Source organism: Cibotium barometz, chromosome 17, assembly GCF_041138505.1.
Source record: "Cibotium barometz isolate CiBa-2024 chromosome 17, ASM4113850v1, whole genome shotgun sequence".
Taxonomy (NCBI): domain Eukaryota; kingdom Viridiplantae; phylum Streptophyta; class Polypodiopsida; order Cyatheales; family Cibotiaceae; genus Cibotium; species Cibotium barometz.
In genome coordinates this window covers 59,391,436-59,407,631 of record NC_141062.1, presented here as the reverse complement: position 1 = coordinate 59,407,631, position 16,196 = coordinate 59,391,436, and the positions used below count along the sequence as shown (strand labels likewise).

Below are 16,196 nucleotides of genomic sequence, written 5' to 3'. Positions count from 1 at the left end.
GTTTTGTTACTGTAATGGCTGATTTACAGCCCTTGGTTGTTGTCCATGATGTCCATCATCATCAAAGATGACTCTACCAGGCTTCTGTTGCCTTGCAGGCTCCTTATACATGCATGTTTCATCAAAAATGACATCATTGCTGCGTATAATCTTTCTATTCACTCGATCCCAAAGTCTATACCCCATTTCACCTCTGTCACCATATCTTAGGAATATGCATTTGTGAGACTTAGGATCAAGTTTGGTGCGTATTTCCCTGCGTATGTGCACGTACGCAACACAACCAAACACTCTCAAGTGCTTGTAGGACGGAGGCTTCCCTGTCCATACTTCCTCTGGCACTTTCCCACCAAGCCTCGTGTTAGGTGACCTGTTTATAAGATGAACGGCTGTCATAACAGCTTCAGCCCAAAAACCATGAGGTAACGCAGCATGTGACAACATAGAACGGACCTTCTCCTGAATGGTCCTGTTCATCCTCTCTGCTGTCCCGTTTTGTGGAGGATCATAAGGAGTAGAGAGCTCCCTCTTGATGCCTTTAGCATCACAAAAGTCCTGAAACTGTTTGGACATATACTCTCCACCATTGTCGGAACGCAAAGCCTTCAGTGTTTTGCCAGTTTGATTCTCAACATGAGCAACAAACTTCTCAAACACTGAGAATGTATCACTCTTCAAACGAAGAGGATAAACCCACACCTTGCGTGTGGCATCATCAATAAAAGACACAAAATATTTTGCCCCTCCCAAAGAAAGCTGAGGCATCTCACATACATCTGTATGCACAAGCTCTAACTGAGCATCTTTCTGTCCAAGAGCTTTCTTGTGGGGGCACTGGAGTTGCCTGCCATATATACAATGCTCACAAAACTGAAAACTTGAGAACTTTAGAGAAGGCAAGTAACCAAAACGAGACAATTGCTCCATTCCTTTGACACTCATGTGTCACAACCGGCTATGCCACATAGAGATTTCCGGCAGCTCGGTTGCATTTACATTAGCATGATGACAAACATTAGCATGCCTCAAGTAAAGAGTGTCCACCTTAGAGCCTCTGGCAACAACCAGTGAGCCCTTACTAATCTTCCACTTTCCACCACCAAATGTGGTAACATAACCAGCATCATCAAGCTGTCCAGTAGAAAACAGGTTCTTCTTGATCTCAGGCACATGCCTGACATCATGGAGCATAAGCTGTGAGCCATTTGAAAACACAAGCCTCACATCCCCTCTGCCAAGAATCTGGCATGCATGGTTGTCACCCAAATAAACTACTCCTTCATTGCCAAGAATCCGGCATGCATGGTTGTCACCCAAATAAACTACTCCTTCATTGCCAGCAGTATACCTGACAAACAAGTCTCTGCAACCTGTGACATGAAAAGAGGCAGCTTTGAATCTTTGGCTTCATCTTTGTCTTTGTCTTTTCCTTTGCCCTTTTCCTTTTGATCATTCTTCCATTTGTAGCATTGCTTTTTGAAATGTCCCTTCTTGCCACAATAATGGCATTCCAAGTCCTTTTTGGAGCGGGACTTGCTCCTTCCCCGTTCTTGGCTTTTACCCCTTTGCTGGGATCTCCCACGTGCATTCATTGCATTGGACTTTCCAACAGAGTTGTTCTTCCTGTTCATCTCCTCTTGAAGGAGAACACCCTCCACATCTGCATATGACAGCATAGCATTTGAATTGCTAGTGGGCTGTCCTGAATGTGTCCCAACTCTCTGGCAAAGTGCATACGAGAAAGGTGGCTTTGAACTCATCGTCCATTGCCAACTTTTGATTGATGACCTGGCTGACAACACCATTAAACTCATTTAGATGGGCTGTCATAGACGCCCCTTCCTTCATTTGAAGACCTATGAGTTTCTTCAACCAATACACTTTGCTTGAGGCACTTTGCTGGGTATACAAGTCCTGCGATCTTTGCCACATTCCCCAAGCTGTCTTCTCTTGACGTATGCTGAAAAGTAAAGTGTCTGACACAGACAACATGATGGTGGATCTAGCCAGCTCATCCATATCTTCCCATTCTTCAGCAGTAAGAGAAGCGGGCATTACACCCCTTTCTTTGATGGACTTGTGCTGCTTCTTCTGGAGCAACACATTATAGCACTGGGTTTGCCAAATATCATAATTATGTGAGCCTTCAAGCTTCTTGATGTGAAACAATGAAGAGCTCTCACCTGTGGTTGCCATAGCAATATGCAACCTGTCAATGCCTGACTCCCTGCAAGATGTGCAAACACTGCACTAAAGCACACAAAGTGCTCACAGTTGTTCTCCCAAAGTTTATCTCCCACTGTGGAAGCACGAATGCAACTCTCCTCCCACTGAATGTGATAAAATCACCAAAATTTGGTTGCTGCAGATTTACGACAGCACCTTAGATGTGCTCTGTTCCCCTTCCAAAATACTGTACAACAGTACTAAGTGCTCACCAATGATGTACCAAATCTGTACCAGCAAGTACAGCAGCTGAAAATGAGCCTTTTCCTCACTCAAATCAATGTACAGCCATGCCAAAACTTGTACAAAGTTGTACCAAATCTGTACCAGCAAGTACAGTAGCAATAAATGCTCTCGTGGCTGTCCAAATGAGTGAAAATCAGACCTTGACAGTCCCCACCACTACATACAACAGTCCCGGACAGAAATTAGGCAAAAGCCCCTTGACTGCAAGTGGATTTCTGAGGGTGCAAGGCATAAAAGTCTTCCCTGCTGCTTTGCCAAGCTCAACAAGCACAAAATCTTGAAAAGCCCCTTGATTCAAGATCAATTTCTGATCATGAATGGTACATTAATGCACATGAAGGCATCCAGAGTCTTCACAATGCTTCCCCCTGGCCACATATACATCCAATACATAAAAGCCCCTTGATTTACTGGTACATTGAGTGCTTGACAGGCATCAACACATTGCCCAAAGCATCAAATGCCAACGCCTGCATGCAAATCAACCCAATTGGCACAAAAGCCCTTTGATTTGCACTCCAATTTCCTGCAATTTAGCCCCGAATGTGAGATTGCTCACATCATACAGCATGTATGAATGCCCAATGGCACAATTACATCAAAAGCCCCAAATGTTGACATCCAATTTCCTGCCAATTGACCCGGAATGTGACCAATGTCACCCAATGTTGCCAATTGTGCTCAAATCTGAGCCATTAGGACCTGTACCTGCTCAATTGATGATAATGAACATGCAAATCCCAAAAAATTGAAGCAAATACCTCAGCGGGATTTGCTGATGGGCTGTTGCAGGTTGCACTCCAAAGTCTAGGTGCTGCTAGTTGTTGAGGTGGCGGGAGCAGGGTTGAAGGGCAGCAAACAGCGGGCTCCTCAGGCGATGGAGGGCTCCTCAGGCGGGAGTGTGGTTGAAGGGCAGCCACTGTGCAGACGGCAGTTCCTCAGGTGGGAGCTCCTCAGGTGTGCAGCAGAAGACTGAGCCGACTCGGTCAGCAACAAGGGTTCGGGCACAAAGCGGGGATGGCACGCAGGCCAAAACGGTGATGACCAAGTTGTCGTCGCCCGCCTCAGCTGCAGCCTGCGCGGCAACTGCTGCACTCTCCACAGCCTGCGTGCCGACCCCAGCGTTCTCAACAGCCTGCGTAGCAGCTTCTGTAGTCTCGACGGCCTGGTCGGCTGGAAGCGATGGAGAATGTGGGCCAAAAGGAGGAGAGGCTTCAAATCTCACCGACAGGAATCAACAACTCCAATCGTGCCTTGAAGCTTCAGCAGAAGCAACACACCAATCCTCACCTGCAGGCTCTGATACCAGTTGAAGGGAGCTAAAGAAGCTCAGTTGTAGAGAGTTAGGGTTTCATGTGGGAGACACACACACAGAAGAAGGGAGAGAGAGAGAGAGAGAGAGGTGTGGGGATGAGTCAACTCACCAAGTATGAGTGTGTGACTCCCCTATCACACATGTATATTTTCTCTAGTACACAGTGTGCACTTAGTACATTAAAAGTACTAAGTGTACTATGTACTATAAAACTTATGGGCTTGTACACACTACAAGGGTGGGCATAGTGCCTTTACCCCAACAGAATGTTGACTAACTAACTCGAGAGCGTGTGGACTTCTTACATGGCTATAGTGATTGTTTTCAAGATGCATTGCCTAGTGAATTACTACCTGAGCGTCCCCCGAAGACCACCGTATTAATGTGATACCTGGAAGCACACCGGCCAATCGGCCTCTGTACAAGGTAAGTGCTAGTCAGCAAGAAGATATTATGGCGCAAGTAAATGACTTGCTTGAGGAAGGGTTGATACAACCCAACTCTTCTCCTCATTGTTTACCTATGCTATTGATGCAAAAGAAAGATGGTACATACATAATGTGCTTGGATTATCGTGCTCTTAACAAGGTAACGATAAAGCACAAGTTTCCCATTTCACATATTGATGATATTCTAGACAATCTGGAAGGTGCAGCTTACTTTAGCCAAATTGATCTCAAAAGTGGATACCATCAAATACGTGTGGCACCACAAGATGTACATAAAACTGCCTTTTGGACTTTATGAGTTTGCCATTTGGACTTAACAATGCACCGGCCACGTTTAATCGTATGATGGACAAGATTTTGAGAAAACATAGACAATTTATAAGTACTTTTTTTGATGATATCATTGTGTTTTCCAAAGATGAGGAACAACATACTTGGGAGTTGGTACCGAGGCCATCGAAACGATCAATCATTGGTGTCAAGTGCGTCTTTAAGACCAAGTGCGAGGATGACCACGATTCGGACCGTTCTTGCCCTTGCTTCTTCTTAGCGGTGGCCCGTATATCAGATGGATGTCAAATTTGCGTTCCTTAATGGTGACCTGTAGGAGGAGGTGTATGCTGAGTAGCCTCCAGGCTTTGCGGTTCCAGGATCAAAAGGGATGGTTTACAAGTTAAGGAAGGCCTTGTACGGTCTTAAACTGGCTCCTTGGGCTTGGAATCAGAAGATTGATTCCTTCTTTTTCCGGACTGGATTTCAGAGATCGGTTGCAGATCCCAACCTGTATCTCTTTCGGGAACACGGCATGGTCACGTTAATCATCCTTTATGTGGATGATCTCATTCTCACCGGCGGTCATGTGGAGCACATTAGAGTAACGAAGGCTACCTTGTCAAAGGAGTTTGAGATGACCGACTTAGGCTTACTCCACTTCTTCTTGGGATTGGAGATCTGGCACACCCAGAGGTTTTTTTTTGTCTCTCAGCAGCGGTATGTTCATGAGTTGCTTGAGGCCTTTGGGATGGAGAACTGCAAGCCTATTATGTCGCCGATGGACCCGAACACGAAGCTGACAGTGAATGATCCTTGAGAGCCAGTTGATGCCTCTTTGTATCAAAAGCTGGTTGGTTCATTGATCTGGTTGCTAAACACCAGATTGGACTTGAGCTTTTCTGTGGGGCTGTTGAGCTCATTCATGCAGACGCCGTTGAAGTCTCATTGGGACGCAAGATCGCGGATCTTGCAGTATCTGCAGGGTACGAAGGATCTTGGACTCTTTTACAGAGGAGGGGGATTGATGGATGGAGTTAGACTCCACAGTTGGAGTGACTCAGATTGGGGAGGAGATCCACATCAAGCTATAGTTTTTCCCTTGGCTCAAGAGCGGTTTCATGGAGCAGTAAGAGGCAGCCAACTATTGCCTTGTCATCGACAGAGGCAAAGTACCGGGCTTCTTGTGGTGCTGCTTGCGAGGTTTTAAAAATTAAACAAGTTCTAGGTTGAACCTATCTTTTCCCCCCCTTCCTTGGCTCTTCAAAGAGGTTGCGGAGGTTGCTTGGCGAGATTGGGTTTCCAAAGGAGCCCACAGTCATCCAGTGTGATAACCAGAGCTGTATAGCTATTGCTCGGAACTCGGTCTTCCATGCCCGGACCAAGCACATAGAGACACAATACTACTTTGTTCGTGAGAAGATCTTGGCTGGTGACATCTTGCTTCTTTATTGCTTGACAGAGGACAATGCATTCACGAAGTCTCTACCTAAGGCTATGCTCCGGCGGCGCTCTAGCTCCCTGGGATTGGTTCCATATCCAAGAGCTGAGAGGGGTGTTAGCAGTCATCTCTTGTTTGTATATTTAAACCAGGGCCTCTGTTGTGGGTGTGCCTGCCCGATTTAGGTGTTTTCTCATTTTTCCCCACTCTCCATATTTTTTCCTATTTTTTCTTGGTGTGGGAGATTGTCTTGTGCCTGACGGCTGTTCCAGATGCTGGCTGACTGGACTCTGCTACCCCGAGGCTGTCCCCTGTAGCTGGCCGACTAACTACTGCTGGCCGACTGGAGGAGAGCAAGTCGTAAGCACTTCTAGTGGCTGTCGGCTGTTTTTCAGTATGCCGATTGGTCATCTGGGGCCATATAAAATGGCCCCTTGTCCCCCCACACTTCATATCTTGTATCCGGGATTTTCTCGTGTATATAGTAGAGCTATACGCTTTTCTCTCTCTCTCTCTCTTCATTTCTGCGTTTTTCTGCTGTGCAACTGCTCTAGTGTTTTCAGATCTTGTCTTCATCTCCGCTGCATATTCTGACATATGGGAATCAAATTGAACTTCTCTTTTGCTTATTATCCACAGACGGATAGGCATAGTGAAATTGCAAATCCAGCAGTCCTTGATTTATTGAAATCTTACGACTTTGATCACAAATCAGACTAGGAGAAGTATTTACCACTTGTTGAGTTTGCCTATAATAATACAGTACATACTTCTACGGATAAGGCACCCTTTGAAATTGTTTATGGTAAAATTGTTTTGCCTCCTATTCTACGCACCAAGGATGAAATATTTGCAGCAGATCAGGAAGTCAGGGATTTGGACACTGCCTTTTCACAGGTCAGGAAAGCCATACAGAGATCCCAAGAGAAGCATAACAATGTCACATGCACTCTGCACTATAGTGCATGGTGACAAGATGGCTCATCATCATCAGTGCAACATTGTACATTATTAGCACCTTTTAGGACGATATTTGTCGTACGCCGTGATCCCATTGTAATCCTCACTCCATGATAAGTCAGGCATGAACTACGTTTCGCAGCCTTAGACAGACAGTCAGTCAGTCAGTCAGTCAGTCCAAGTGCCTTAAACCCACTTGAAGAGATGCATTCATGCATGTAGAGTCAATAGAAGCCTTAGGGTTTGCATTAGAAAGCACTCTGCATGAAGCATGGCATTCATCCATTGCATTTAGACCATTGCAGAAGCCTTCAGATAACATCTAGCATTCATTAGAATTTATCCAGTATTTTTCCCATAATTGATAGCATTTATTGGGCATTTTTACATCATTTATCCATTTATCCATGACAAGATGTAGTCGGCCAGCTCTGTAGCCAGTTGACCAGCATCAATTGTCAAGCGATTGGAGCATTCAGCATATCAGCCATCAACGTTTCATCCATCAGCATATAGGAACATCAACGCTTGAGCATTTAGCCTTCATTCATCAAAACGCAGCATCTACAGCATTCAGCCCCTACAGATCACCTTCCGTTTTCAGCATACATACAGTTTTCAGCATCCTTATCAGCATCGTTTTGCTACAGCCACTTGGTGAAGGTAAAACTCAGCATTCATACATAGCCTAGAACAGTCCCAATCAGCCCCGTCTCTCAGCCTCAAATTTGCAGCCTTCCTACATCCTTTGGGAAGAGTGCATAGGCTCGAGAGATTGGCCATCATTGGTGCTTCTACAACCGTGTAGAGTTTAGTCCGACTCTTGGTCCTTAGAGATCTTGCGTTTGGCCCCTAGGGCAGAACCTCCTAGCAAGTTGGCTCTCGTCTTTCCAAGACTTTCAAGGGCAAGCTAGAATAGCAGTCAGTACTCAAACATTTGAAACCTGTTCCTTACGGACGCATTTTCACAGTCACCACAGACCACCAAGCACTTAAGTGGCTCCCGACGATGCTAAGTGCCCAATGGAGTAATCAACACAGTAGACAGGGGTAGCTCTTCCACCAGTTTGGAGGAATGATCAAGTATATCCCTGGTCAGCATAACCCAGGAGCAGATGTTCTTAGTAGAAAGACCAGCATCCAGACCATTCAGGAGTCTTACCATTCTCAAAATCTCTGGAAAAGACTTGGATAGCATGACTAATCTGCATGTCGGTTCCGCAGAGTTTGGCTCTCAATTTTGAACCTGGCCATTATTCAGTTCACAGACAGGCAAGTAAGTTTAGACGAGATATCCACTTCAAGAAAGGGGATAGGGTCTATCTGCGCATCATAAAAGATAGATTGAAACAAGTGGGAAAACGTTGTCCCAAGCTTTCTTTCCGTAGTTTTGGACCTTTCCCAATAGTTAAAAAGATAGTGATGTCTCCATGAAATTAAAGTTGCCTAACAGTTGGACAATGCATGATGTTTTCCATGAAATAGCTCAGGCTACTTCTTCAAAGATGAGGTTATGAGTAGACCCAGAGTCAATCATAACAACCACAGGCTGCTTTCTCAGCTTACCAAATGCTTTCCATGGGCCTTTCTTTGGCGTCGTGGTTGGACTCGAGAACTTGCACATCAGCGATGGTGCCAACCTTCAGCTTCGATGTCTCTTTTTCTTCGGTCCTCTTTTCACTGTCCTTCTTTTTGCACTCCCCTGCCATGTGCCCTTTTTGTCCACATTGGAAGCATCTTCCTTCTTTGATGCTTTGCTCTAGCTCTTCCTTAGTCAGCTGCTTAAAGATTGGGTTAGGCTTTTTGGCTTGATCTTTAAGATTGGATGATTTGGAGGTTGGGTAAGGCTTCTTTTCTTGCTTCTCTTGGTTCTTTGCATTCTTTGAGTGCGGCTCGTCCAAAGCAGGCCCCTTCCTCTTGACCATCCACTTCATATCACGAGCTTCCGCATTCAATGCAGACTCCATACAATTCTTCAAAGTGTCTTTGAGGGAAACATGCATAAGGGACTCTAGGAGAGGATTCAAACCTCCCTCAAACTTGCAGATGACTTCGCTATTGCTAATGTCAATGTATTGAGCGGCTTTAAGATAAACATCCCAAAACCGATTAATGTACTTCTGCACATTATCTCTTTGTTGATCCAACTTGTCCCACTCTATGCACACCTTCTTCTTGAAGTCCATAGGCAAAAATTGAGCTTTGAACATCTCCTTGAACTCCTCCTAGGTTTTTGGATTGAGGTTCCTGATAACAAGTGTTAGATACCAATTACTAGCAACTTCTTTGAGATGTATAGCTACTTGATGGAGTTTCGATTCTTCAGAATAATTACGATTTTTGAAAGCTAATCAAACTCCCTAATGAAAGCTAAGATCTTTGTGATGTCACTATCCTTCCCATCATAATATAGTAATTTCACACTTCTATCTCCTAGCTTACAAGTCTCTTGCTTCTCCTCCTCCTTGATGTCCAATGCAACCGCACCATCATTGGTGACTCCATTGGTGGTAAACTAGAGGCATGGCTCCAAGAAAACCGCTTGCCAATATAAATCCAAACCCATAATTCCCTTCTCATGAAGATATTCCTTTGCAAACACCAAAGAATCACCTAACTTTGACTTCTTCACATAATCTTCAAAATGAGATACCTTTGAATAGTTGATGGCCTTCCTTGATACCACCGCTTGCACATCCGGATCGGTTAACAAGTCCTCCATTACTTTGAGTCGACGAAGGAGCGTTGCTTGACCATTGGCATGAAAAGTATACCGTGTGCCTTCTCCATGGCTTATCGACCTTGAGGATTGGGGCCCTTCATCATGTCCCCTAGTTGCTCTGTCAGCATCACCACCTCTTCTTCTTGAAGATGAAACTTCTACGGACTCAACTGATGATCTTGATCTCTCTCTGTGGTTAGACATCTTCTTAGTGGCAAAAAGGCTTGTTCCCAAGGATTGTCTTCAATTACCAACAAGGTAAGAAAGATAACACCGATCTGATACCAATGAAACTCGCCACGGTTGCACAACGAACTATTCATTGCTAATCACACTTAGCCAACTTTAATCACTGCTGAATTTTGAAGCAAACCACTCAGAATTTTCAGCGATCACTTGAGTGAGATAGAAGAATGGAAGAGAGAAACCGACACAGCATAGACCTGGAACGGCCGGGCCCCTTCATAGGAATATAGTTACCAACAAGGTAAGGAAGATAACACCGCTTTGATACCAATGAAACTCGCCGCGATTGCATAACAAACTATTCACTGCTAATCACACTTAGCCAACTTTAATCACTGCTGAATTTTGAAGCAAACCACTCAAAATTTTCAACAATCACTTGAGAGAGATAGAAGAATGGAAGAGAGAAACCAACACAGCATAGACCCAAAACGGTCGGGCCCCTTCACAGGAATACCTTTTTGAAAATAGAAAGAATGAGTGTGCATGAGAAACTTTCTTAATAGTTCTCTCCTCAAATTAGAAAGAAATAGTCTACTCTTCTTTTTTAAAATAGAAAGTCATGGTTCTTCACAAGTAACTTTCCCCCTTCAAGAAATAGAAAGAGATGCTGATAACTAAACTTCTAAAACGAGCTTGCATGTTCAGCGGAAGGAAAAGTTGCTGAGCTAGCACGGGCGAGCAAATGCCACATCATCTCTTTTTTTTTTGGCTCTTAGGGTTTTCGACCGTTCTGATTTTGATTCTGACCTCCGTTTTTCCAAAAGATGAAGGGAAATCCCTTAAATCAAATTTAGATCCTAAAAGTTAGTATATCTTTAAAATTTGTTGAAATTTAGGTGATAAGAATACTTAATCTCCTCCAAAATACAAGCAACTAGATCAACAACCAGTAACATGCAGGCATTTGATGCTTAAGGATGAATGCCTACATGTTCACGTATTCCCAAAACAATATTCGATGCAAGTTCATCAAGTAACTTAATGTGCATGTGCCTAAGGTGAATACCATCCGTTCAATACACTTTGTATCCATCTATGCTCTCCCCCTTAAAGGTAAAAGTGCATAATCCATCATGCTTTATAAAGCATGTCTAATCACACTTCCCCACTTAAGGATGGAAGTATGTCCATGGCCAATCATACTTCCCCTCTCAGGGATGGAAGCATGTCCAATTATACTTCCTCGCTTAGGGATGGAAGCATGTCCATTCATGGGTTCCTCTAGAATAAGAACTCATCTCTAATCATGAAGCCTGTCGTGCTAAGTCAACAACATGTCCAAGTTATATTTATCTTCAAGATTCTTGATACAAGATTCCATGTACATGGTTAGGGTTTCTCACAAACACAGGTGGGTGATAGTACCTTCTCTCAAAGGTGTTGTGCCACCCATACCTTCAGCTATATCCGTTGTCTTGCATCTGCACTAGCTGAAACACCAACCATAAAGCCTACTATACCTGCAGTACCTGCTGCAAGAACCTACTATACCTACAGTACCTTCTGCAAGACCCTATTGCACCTGTAGTACCTATTGGAAACCCCTACTGTACCTACAGTACTTGCTGGAAACCCTATTGAACCTGCTGTGCTTACAATAGTACCTACTGCACCTGATGAACTGGTTGTGAACCAACTCCGCATGTACCTATTTAAGTGCTTGCTATTGGAAACCGTGAACCAATACCTATTTGTGTACTTGTACCTGTTCGTGTGCATGTACCTATTTGTGTACTTGCACCCAAGGAGGCTTGAACCACGGTCTCTACGAGGGTGTGAGCCAAGGCTCTAGTACGAGAGCATCTGTTTGTGCATGGTCTGGACGTTCGCTCTCCTTCAGGTGTATAAGATTGGTGTGGCTAGGCTACTTGCCTCATTCGACGAGTCCGGCATCGACAATCTACTTCAACACACTTTTGTTTGGATAACTTGTCTTCATATTTACATTGCATTGGATTATCTGGTTGGCAAGCCCTAGGAACTTTGTACATATTAAAATACTCCAATAATATACTTCAGTACGGAGGGGGGGTCGGCACATTCGTGGCCCCAGTGGTGGTAATACTATGCAGTGCTTGTCTCTTGCAGATTATCTTGGGCAATGATGTATCTTTCACTTGTTTTGTGCATTGCGGTTGTTACATTTTAAGCGTTGACACATGTATTGTTCACGAGACGGTGCCCAAGGACATTCACACCGAGCCGGTGTAGTTACAGGCACCAATCCTTTGCATCACCTGCTGGAGTATTAGTGTCTTGTCCTCTTCAAGAAACATCATGGTCCATCCAAGCAACCCCCAAAAATTGGACACTTAGAAGCAACGCCATCTAGCCATGTCGTCTTCCCCAGAATGTTAAGCAATGTAATGGCGTAATGGACCACTAAAGCTGCCTTGAGAGTGGAGAGTAAAAAGCAGGATTGATCTGCGGAGTGTAAGTGAGTTGGTTGTTGATCTAACCCTTAAGCAAAAGGTCTCAAGTTTGATCCCGGCTTGCTCCAGCCGATGGACACCTTTCACCTACGGGTGGGCAGCAATTTTGCTAACAAGATCCCTATGTGGAAAAAAAAAACGAGCAAGACTAACTGTTTCTAGCAATATTAAAGGCTCAGGCATGGTAAAAGGTACTTTAAGCGGTCAAGTTCTTTCTTCTCCTCTACCAAAGTTTAAACCATAATTATCGATATCGCAATACATATTCAAGTATGTGGCCCTTATTCAAATGTATGAATACAGCAGTTCCAAAATTCAATATAAATCAATATGCCACAACAACATGCATAGGCATAAGCTATGAACTTATTTGTTGTGGTTGTTAGCTAAGCCATGACAAAATGTACATGTGGATAGATATGAGATTGGACCTTCAATCTATGCCATTTCCATGAAATGTGAACCAAATTCTTGGAATTGTCGTAGCATGCATATCCACATTGCATGCAAAAGCCATACTACAACTTGTAGAATGGCTTCACTCCTTGTTCAGCCATGGAAACAAATAAAACACATTTCATGGGTTAAAACCAGCAAAATGTTTCCACAAAACCTCAAAAAAGAAAACTAGCCCATGTTTTCTGAAGTCCATCCTCCCCCCCCCCACACACACCCCCCCTCCCCCCCGTGCCCCGCCCTGGAGGCCCTCCTCTTTTGCTCACCCATTTCATGTGTTTGTTTTCATCTTGTTTCAGCTCCCCACAGGCAGCCCATTCCAACCCATTGTAAGCTTGTTTGCAGCTTGAGATCACCCAAATCCCTTCTCTTCTATCCTCCCTTCTTTCTCGTTTCCCCTATTTCTCTTCTCTTCCTTACACTCCCTTCTTAGTCCTCTCTTCTTCCTTTCTTTCCCTCTTTTTTTTCTTCATTCTTCAATTTTCTCTAGATTTCAACAAATTTTCCCATCTCCTCTCCCCAAATTTTTCACCTCTCTCCCTCACTTTCAAAATTTCTTGTAGTCCCTTGTTGAAATCAAAAAGCTTCTCAGGGTCTAGAAGTTTATGCTTTTGTGTTTCAATCTTTCAAATTCAAGCTTCAAAGTTTTTTTTATTTGTTTCTTGCTCATTTATATGTATATGATGGTTTCTAAAATATTCATATATTGTTGAAAATTGGTTTTTCAAAACTTATCACTTCTTTTGTCGGAGACGTAACATTTCTATGAGAAATCTAAAATCCCTCTTTAACAGGAAAAAAGCTTGTTCTGACTATGTGCTGATCTAATTTAATAAAACAGCATAAGTCTCCCAACCTTTGTGCATGCATATGTGTGGAGTTTGCATTATGCAAACGATGTGTTGGTGCTATGGCTTTTTTACTGCACTTTTGATCGCACCACGGAAGGAGCTACTTTTTGAGCGACTTGATGCCTTGCAGGGTGGGCAATTGGTGTGGGTTGAAAAAGCACATCATATCATCTTTTCAGCACTTATCACGAATGCGTGAAAGGCCGGCCTACACTCCGTTCAAAAGACGTTACCTCTAGAGCCTGCTTGTATCGGCGATGGCGCTTCAGATTCGTGAGTGCCACGATGACGACATTCTTGGGAAGTGGGTTGCTTTCCTCAAGCCATTGCTGGAGTACGGGGGTGACGGGTGCATCAGGGCTGAGCCGGATAAGCAGCCGACTCAGCCTGCCGGTTTGGCCTGCCGCTGCCACTGGACCCTTAGTCTCTCCCTCCCCTGCCGCAGCCACTGCCTCAGCCTCCGCCTCCTCCCTGACTCCCTCCTCGAAAGCCTGCCCCCATGCGAACGTATACGTCTCGGTGGTGGTGGTGGTGGTGGTGCACGAGCGGCGCACACAACACTGACTGTCTAGCGTCGGAAAAAGAGCTTCTTCATGCACATACCACTTGCCCTCCAACAGCAAGCTCCTTGCTTGTGCAGCTGTCCGCCTGTGTCATAGTTGCATCAGTTCAAAACAGTAAACTCCAGAAGGGGAAAAAAGAACATATCATACGATTTGTGACTTACCTCCTGCCACTGCCCCCTCGAAGAAGGCCTCTCCGCCGACAGACAGCCCCCCACATGATAAAGACAGATTAATTCTCCGGTAGTTTGCATGCAGCGTAGCAATTTTGTTGCTTTGACCTAGCTACGCATTTGTCTTGTGCTCTTTCCCATAGTAGCAACTAGTAAGTAACTTGCTACTTGCTACTTGCTACTCAATTATTACTCACCAGGCCTGGTTAATTAATTAATTAATCAAGGTTGATTAACCTTAATTAATTAATGCCTCTCTCCCTCTCGTATCTAGGTCTTCCAATAGCGCAATGGACGGCAAACGCACAAGGCATAGAGACCTCTCTCTCTCTCTCTCTCTCTCTCTCTCTCCCCACCTGAGTTCAAGTCCCACCGTTGGTCGTATATGCCCTCGTGTTGCATTCTACCAACGTTAAAACCTCTCTCTCCCATAGTGTGTGTTTGTGTAAAAAAGAGGACCCTCGCACTACCTTTCTTTCTGCCACCCACAAGTGGGGCAGATTGGCTAGTGCGAGGGCCCTTATAAAGGCCATGATCCACCCAAGTTCAAGTCCCACCATTGGTCGTATATGCCCTCGTGTTGCATTCTACCGACGTTAATACCTCTCTCCTGTAGTGTGTGTGTGTAGTAAAAGAGGACCGTCGCACTACCTTTCTGCCACCCCATAAGTGGGGCAGATTGGTTAGTGCGAGGGCCCTTATAAAGGCCATGATCCACCCGAGTTCAAGTCCCACCGTTGGTCGTATATGCCCTCGTGTTGCATTCTACCGACGTTAATACCCCTAAAAGAGGACCCTCGCACTACCTTTCTGCCACTCACAAGTGGGGCAGATTGGCTAGTGCGAGGGCCCTTATAAAGGCCATGATCCACCCGAGTTCAAGTCCCACCGTTGGTCGTATATGCCCTCGTGTTGCATTCTACCGGCGTTCATACCTCTCTCTCCCGTAGTGTGTGTGTGTAATAAAAGTTCTGCCACCACACACACACACCCACGCACACGAACAAGAAGATATGTTCGCCTCTCTCTCATCAAACCACCGTCCTCTCTATTTCTCTTGCATGCACGTGGAGCCTATTACCTCGGATTGAAAATGTGAGGAGAGGGCTTTTAAAACCTTCCCCATAACCCTCCAAAAAACTCGAGTCTTGCATGCCACGCGCGTAAAGAGCCAAAATTATTCACTAAGGTTCTTTTCTCTTTAAAAACCATATCATTAAGGTTCTCTTCTTTGAACTAATTAATTAATCTTAAAGAAAATTTGGGACCCATATTTGTTCTGAATTTTAACTAGATTTTTTAGGCAACTTGTGCTTGTGTTTTTCATGTACATTTAAAATGCACAATACAAGGGAGATGCAAAGATTTGAGAATACGATATTATGTTTATCGAGGCATGAGGTGGCTAGCCTAGTCAACAAAATCACATATTGATAAAGTAAGGCTTTGGTGTTTTATCACAATACATTTGGAAATCACACATTGATAAAGTAAGGCTTTGGTGTTTTATCACAATACATTTGGAAATCATAGAAGCCTTTGTTAATCGATGTTTTGCTAAGCATGTAAAGTGCTAACTAGTCAATGATTCATTCCCATTGTTGCTTCAAGTATAGAAAGCTAAGTATTTATGGCAACTGAAGCATGCACACCATAGATAGGTTGATGATTCATTTTCATTCTTACTACAAAGAAAACATAGGCGAGGACATGTGACTATAATAAGTAAAAATAATTTCGGATGCAGGGATGCTATTAGTGCACATGTTAGAATTTGGTGCAGTGCTACAGCTCAAGAAGGTCAAAGGATGGTTGGGGAGGGATATAGGTCGGTATCGCATCT

At 44.2% G+C, this 16,196-nt stretch overlaps 1 protein-coding gene across 1 annotated transcript in view; it reads right to left on the bottom strand.

Moving 5' to 3' along the window:
- The window catches only part of LOC147630235 (pentatricopeptide repeat-containing protein At1g07590, mitochondrial-like), a 49,016-nt gene extending 34,503 nt beyond the window's left edge, over window positions 1–14,513 (bottom strand). The window contains exons 1-2 of the mRNA XM_086811902.1: window positions 14,345–14,513; window positions 13,851–14,265 (exon numbers count right to left, since the gene is read on the bottom strand). Coding sequence (XP_086668028.1) covers window positions 13,851–14,265; window positions 14,345–14,400 — 471 coding nt within the window. The 5' untranslated portion in view covers window positions 14,401–14,513. The remainder of the gene's footprint in view (window positions 1–13,850; window positions 14,266–14,344) is intronic.
- Between the last annotated feature and the right edge of the window lie 1,683 nt (window positions 14,514–16,196).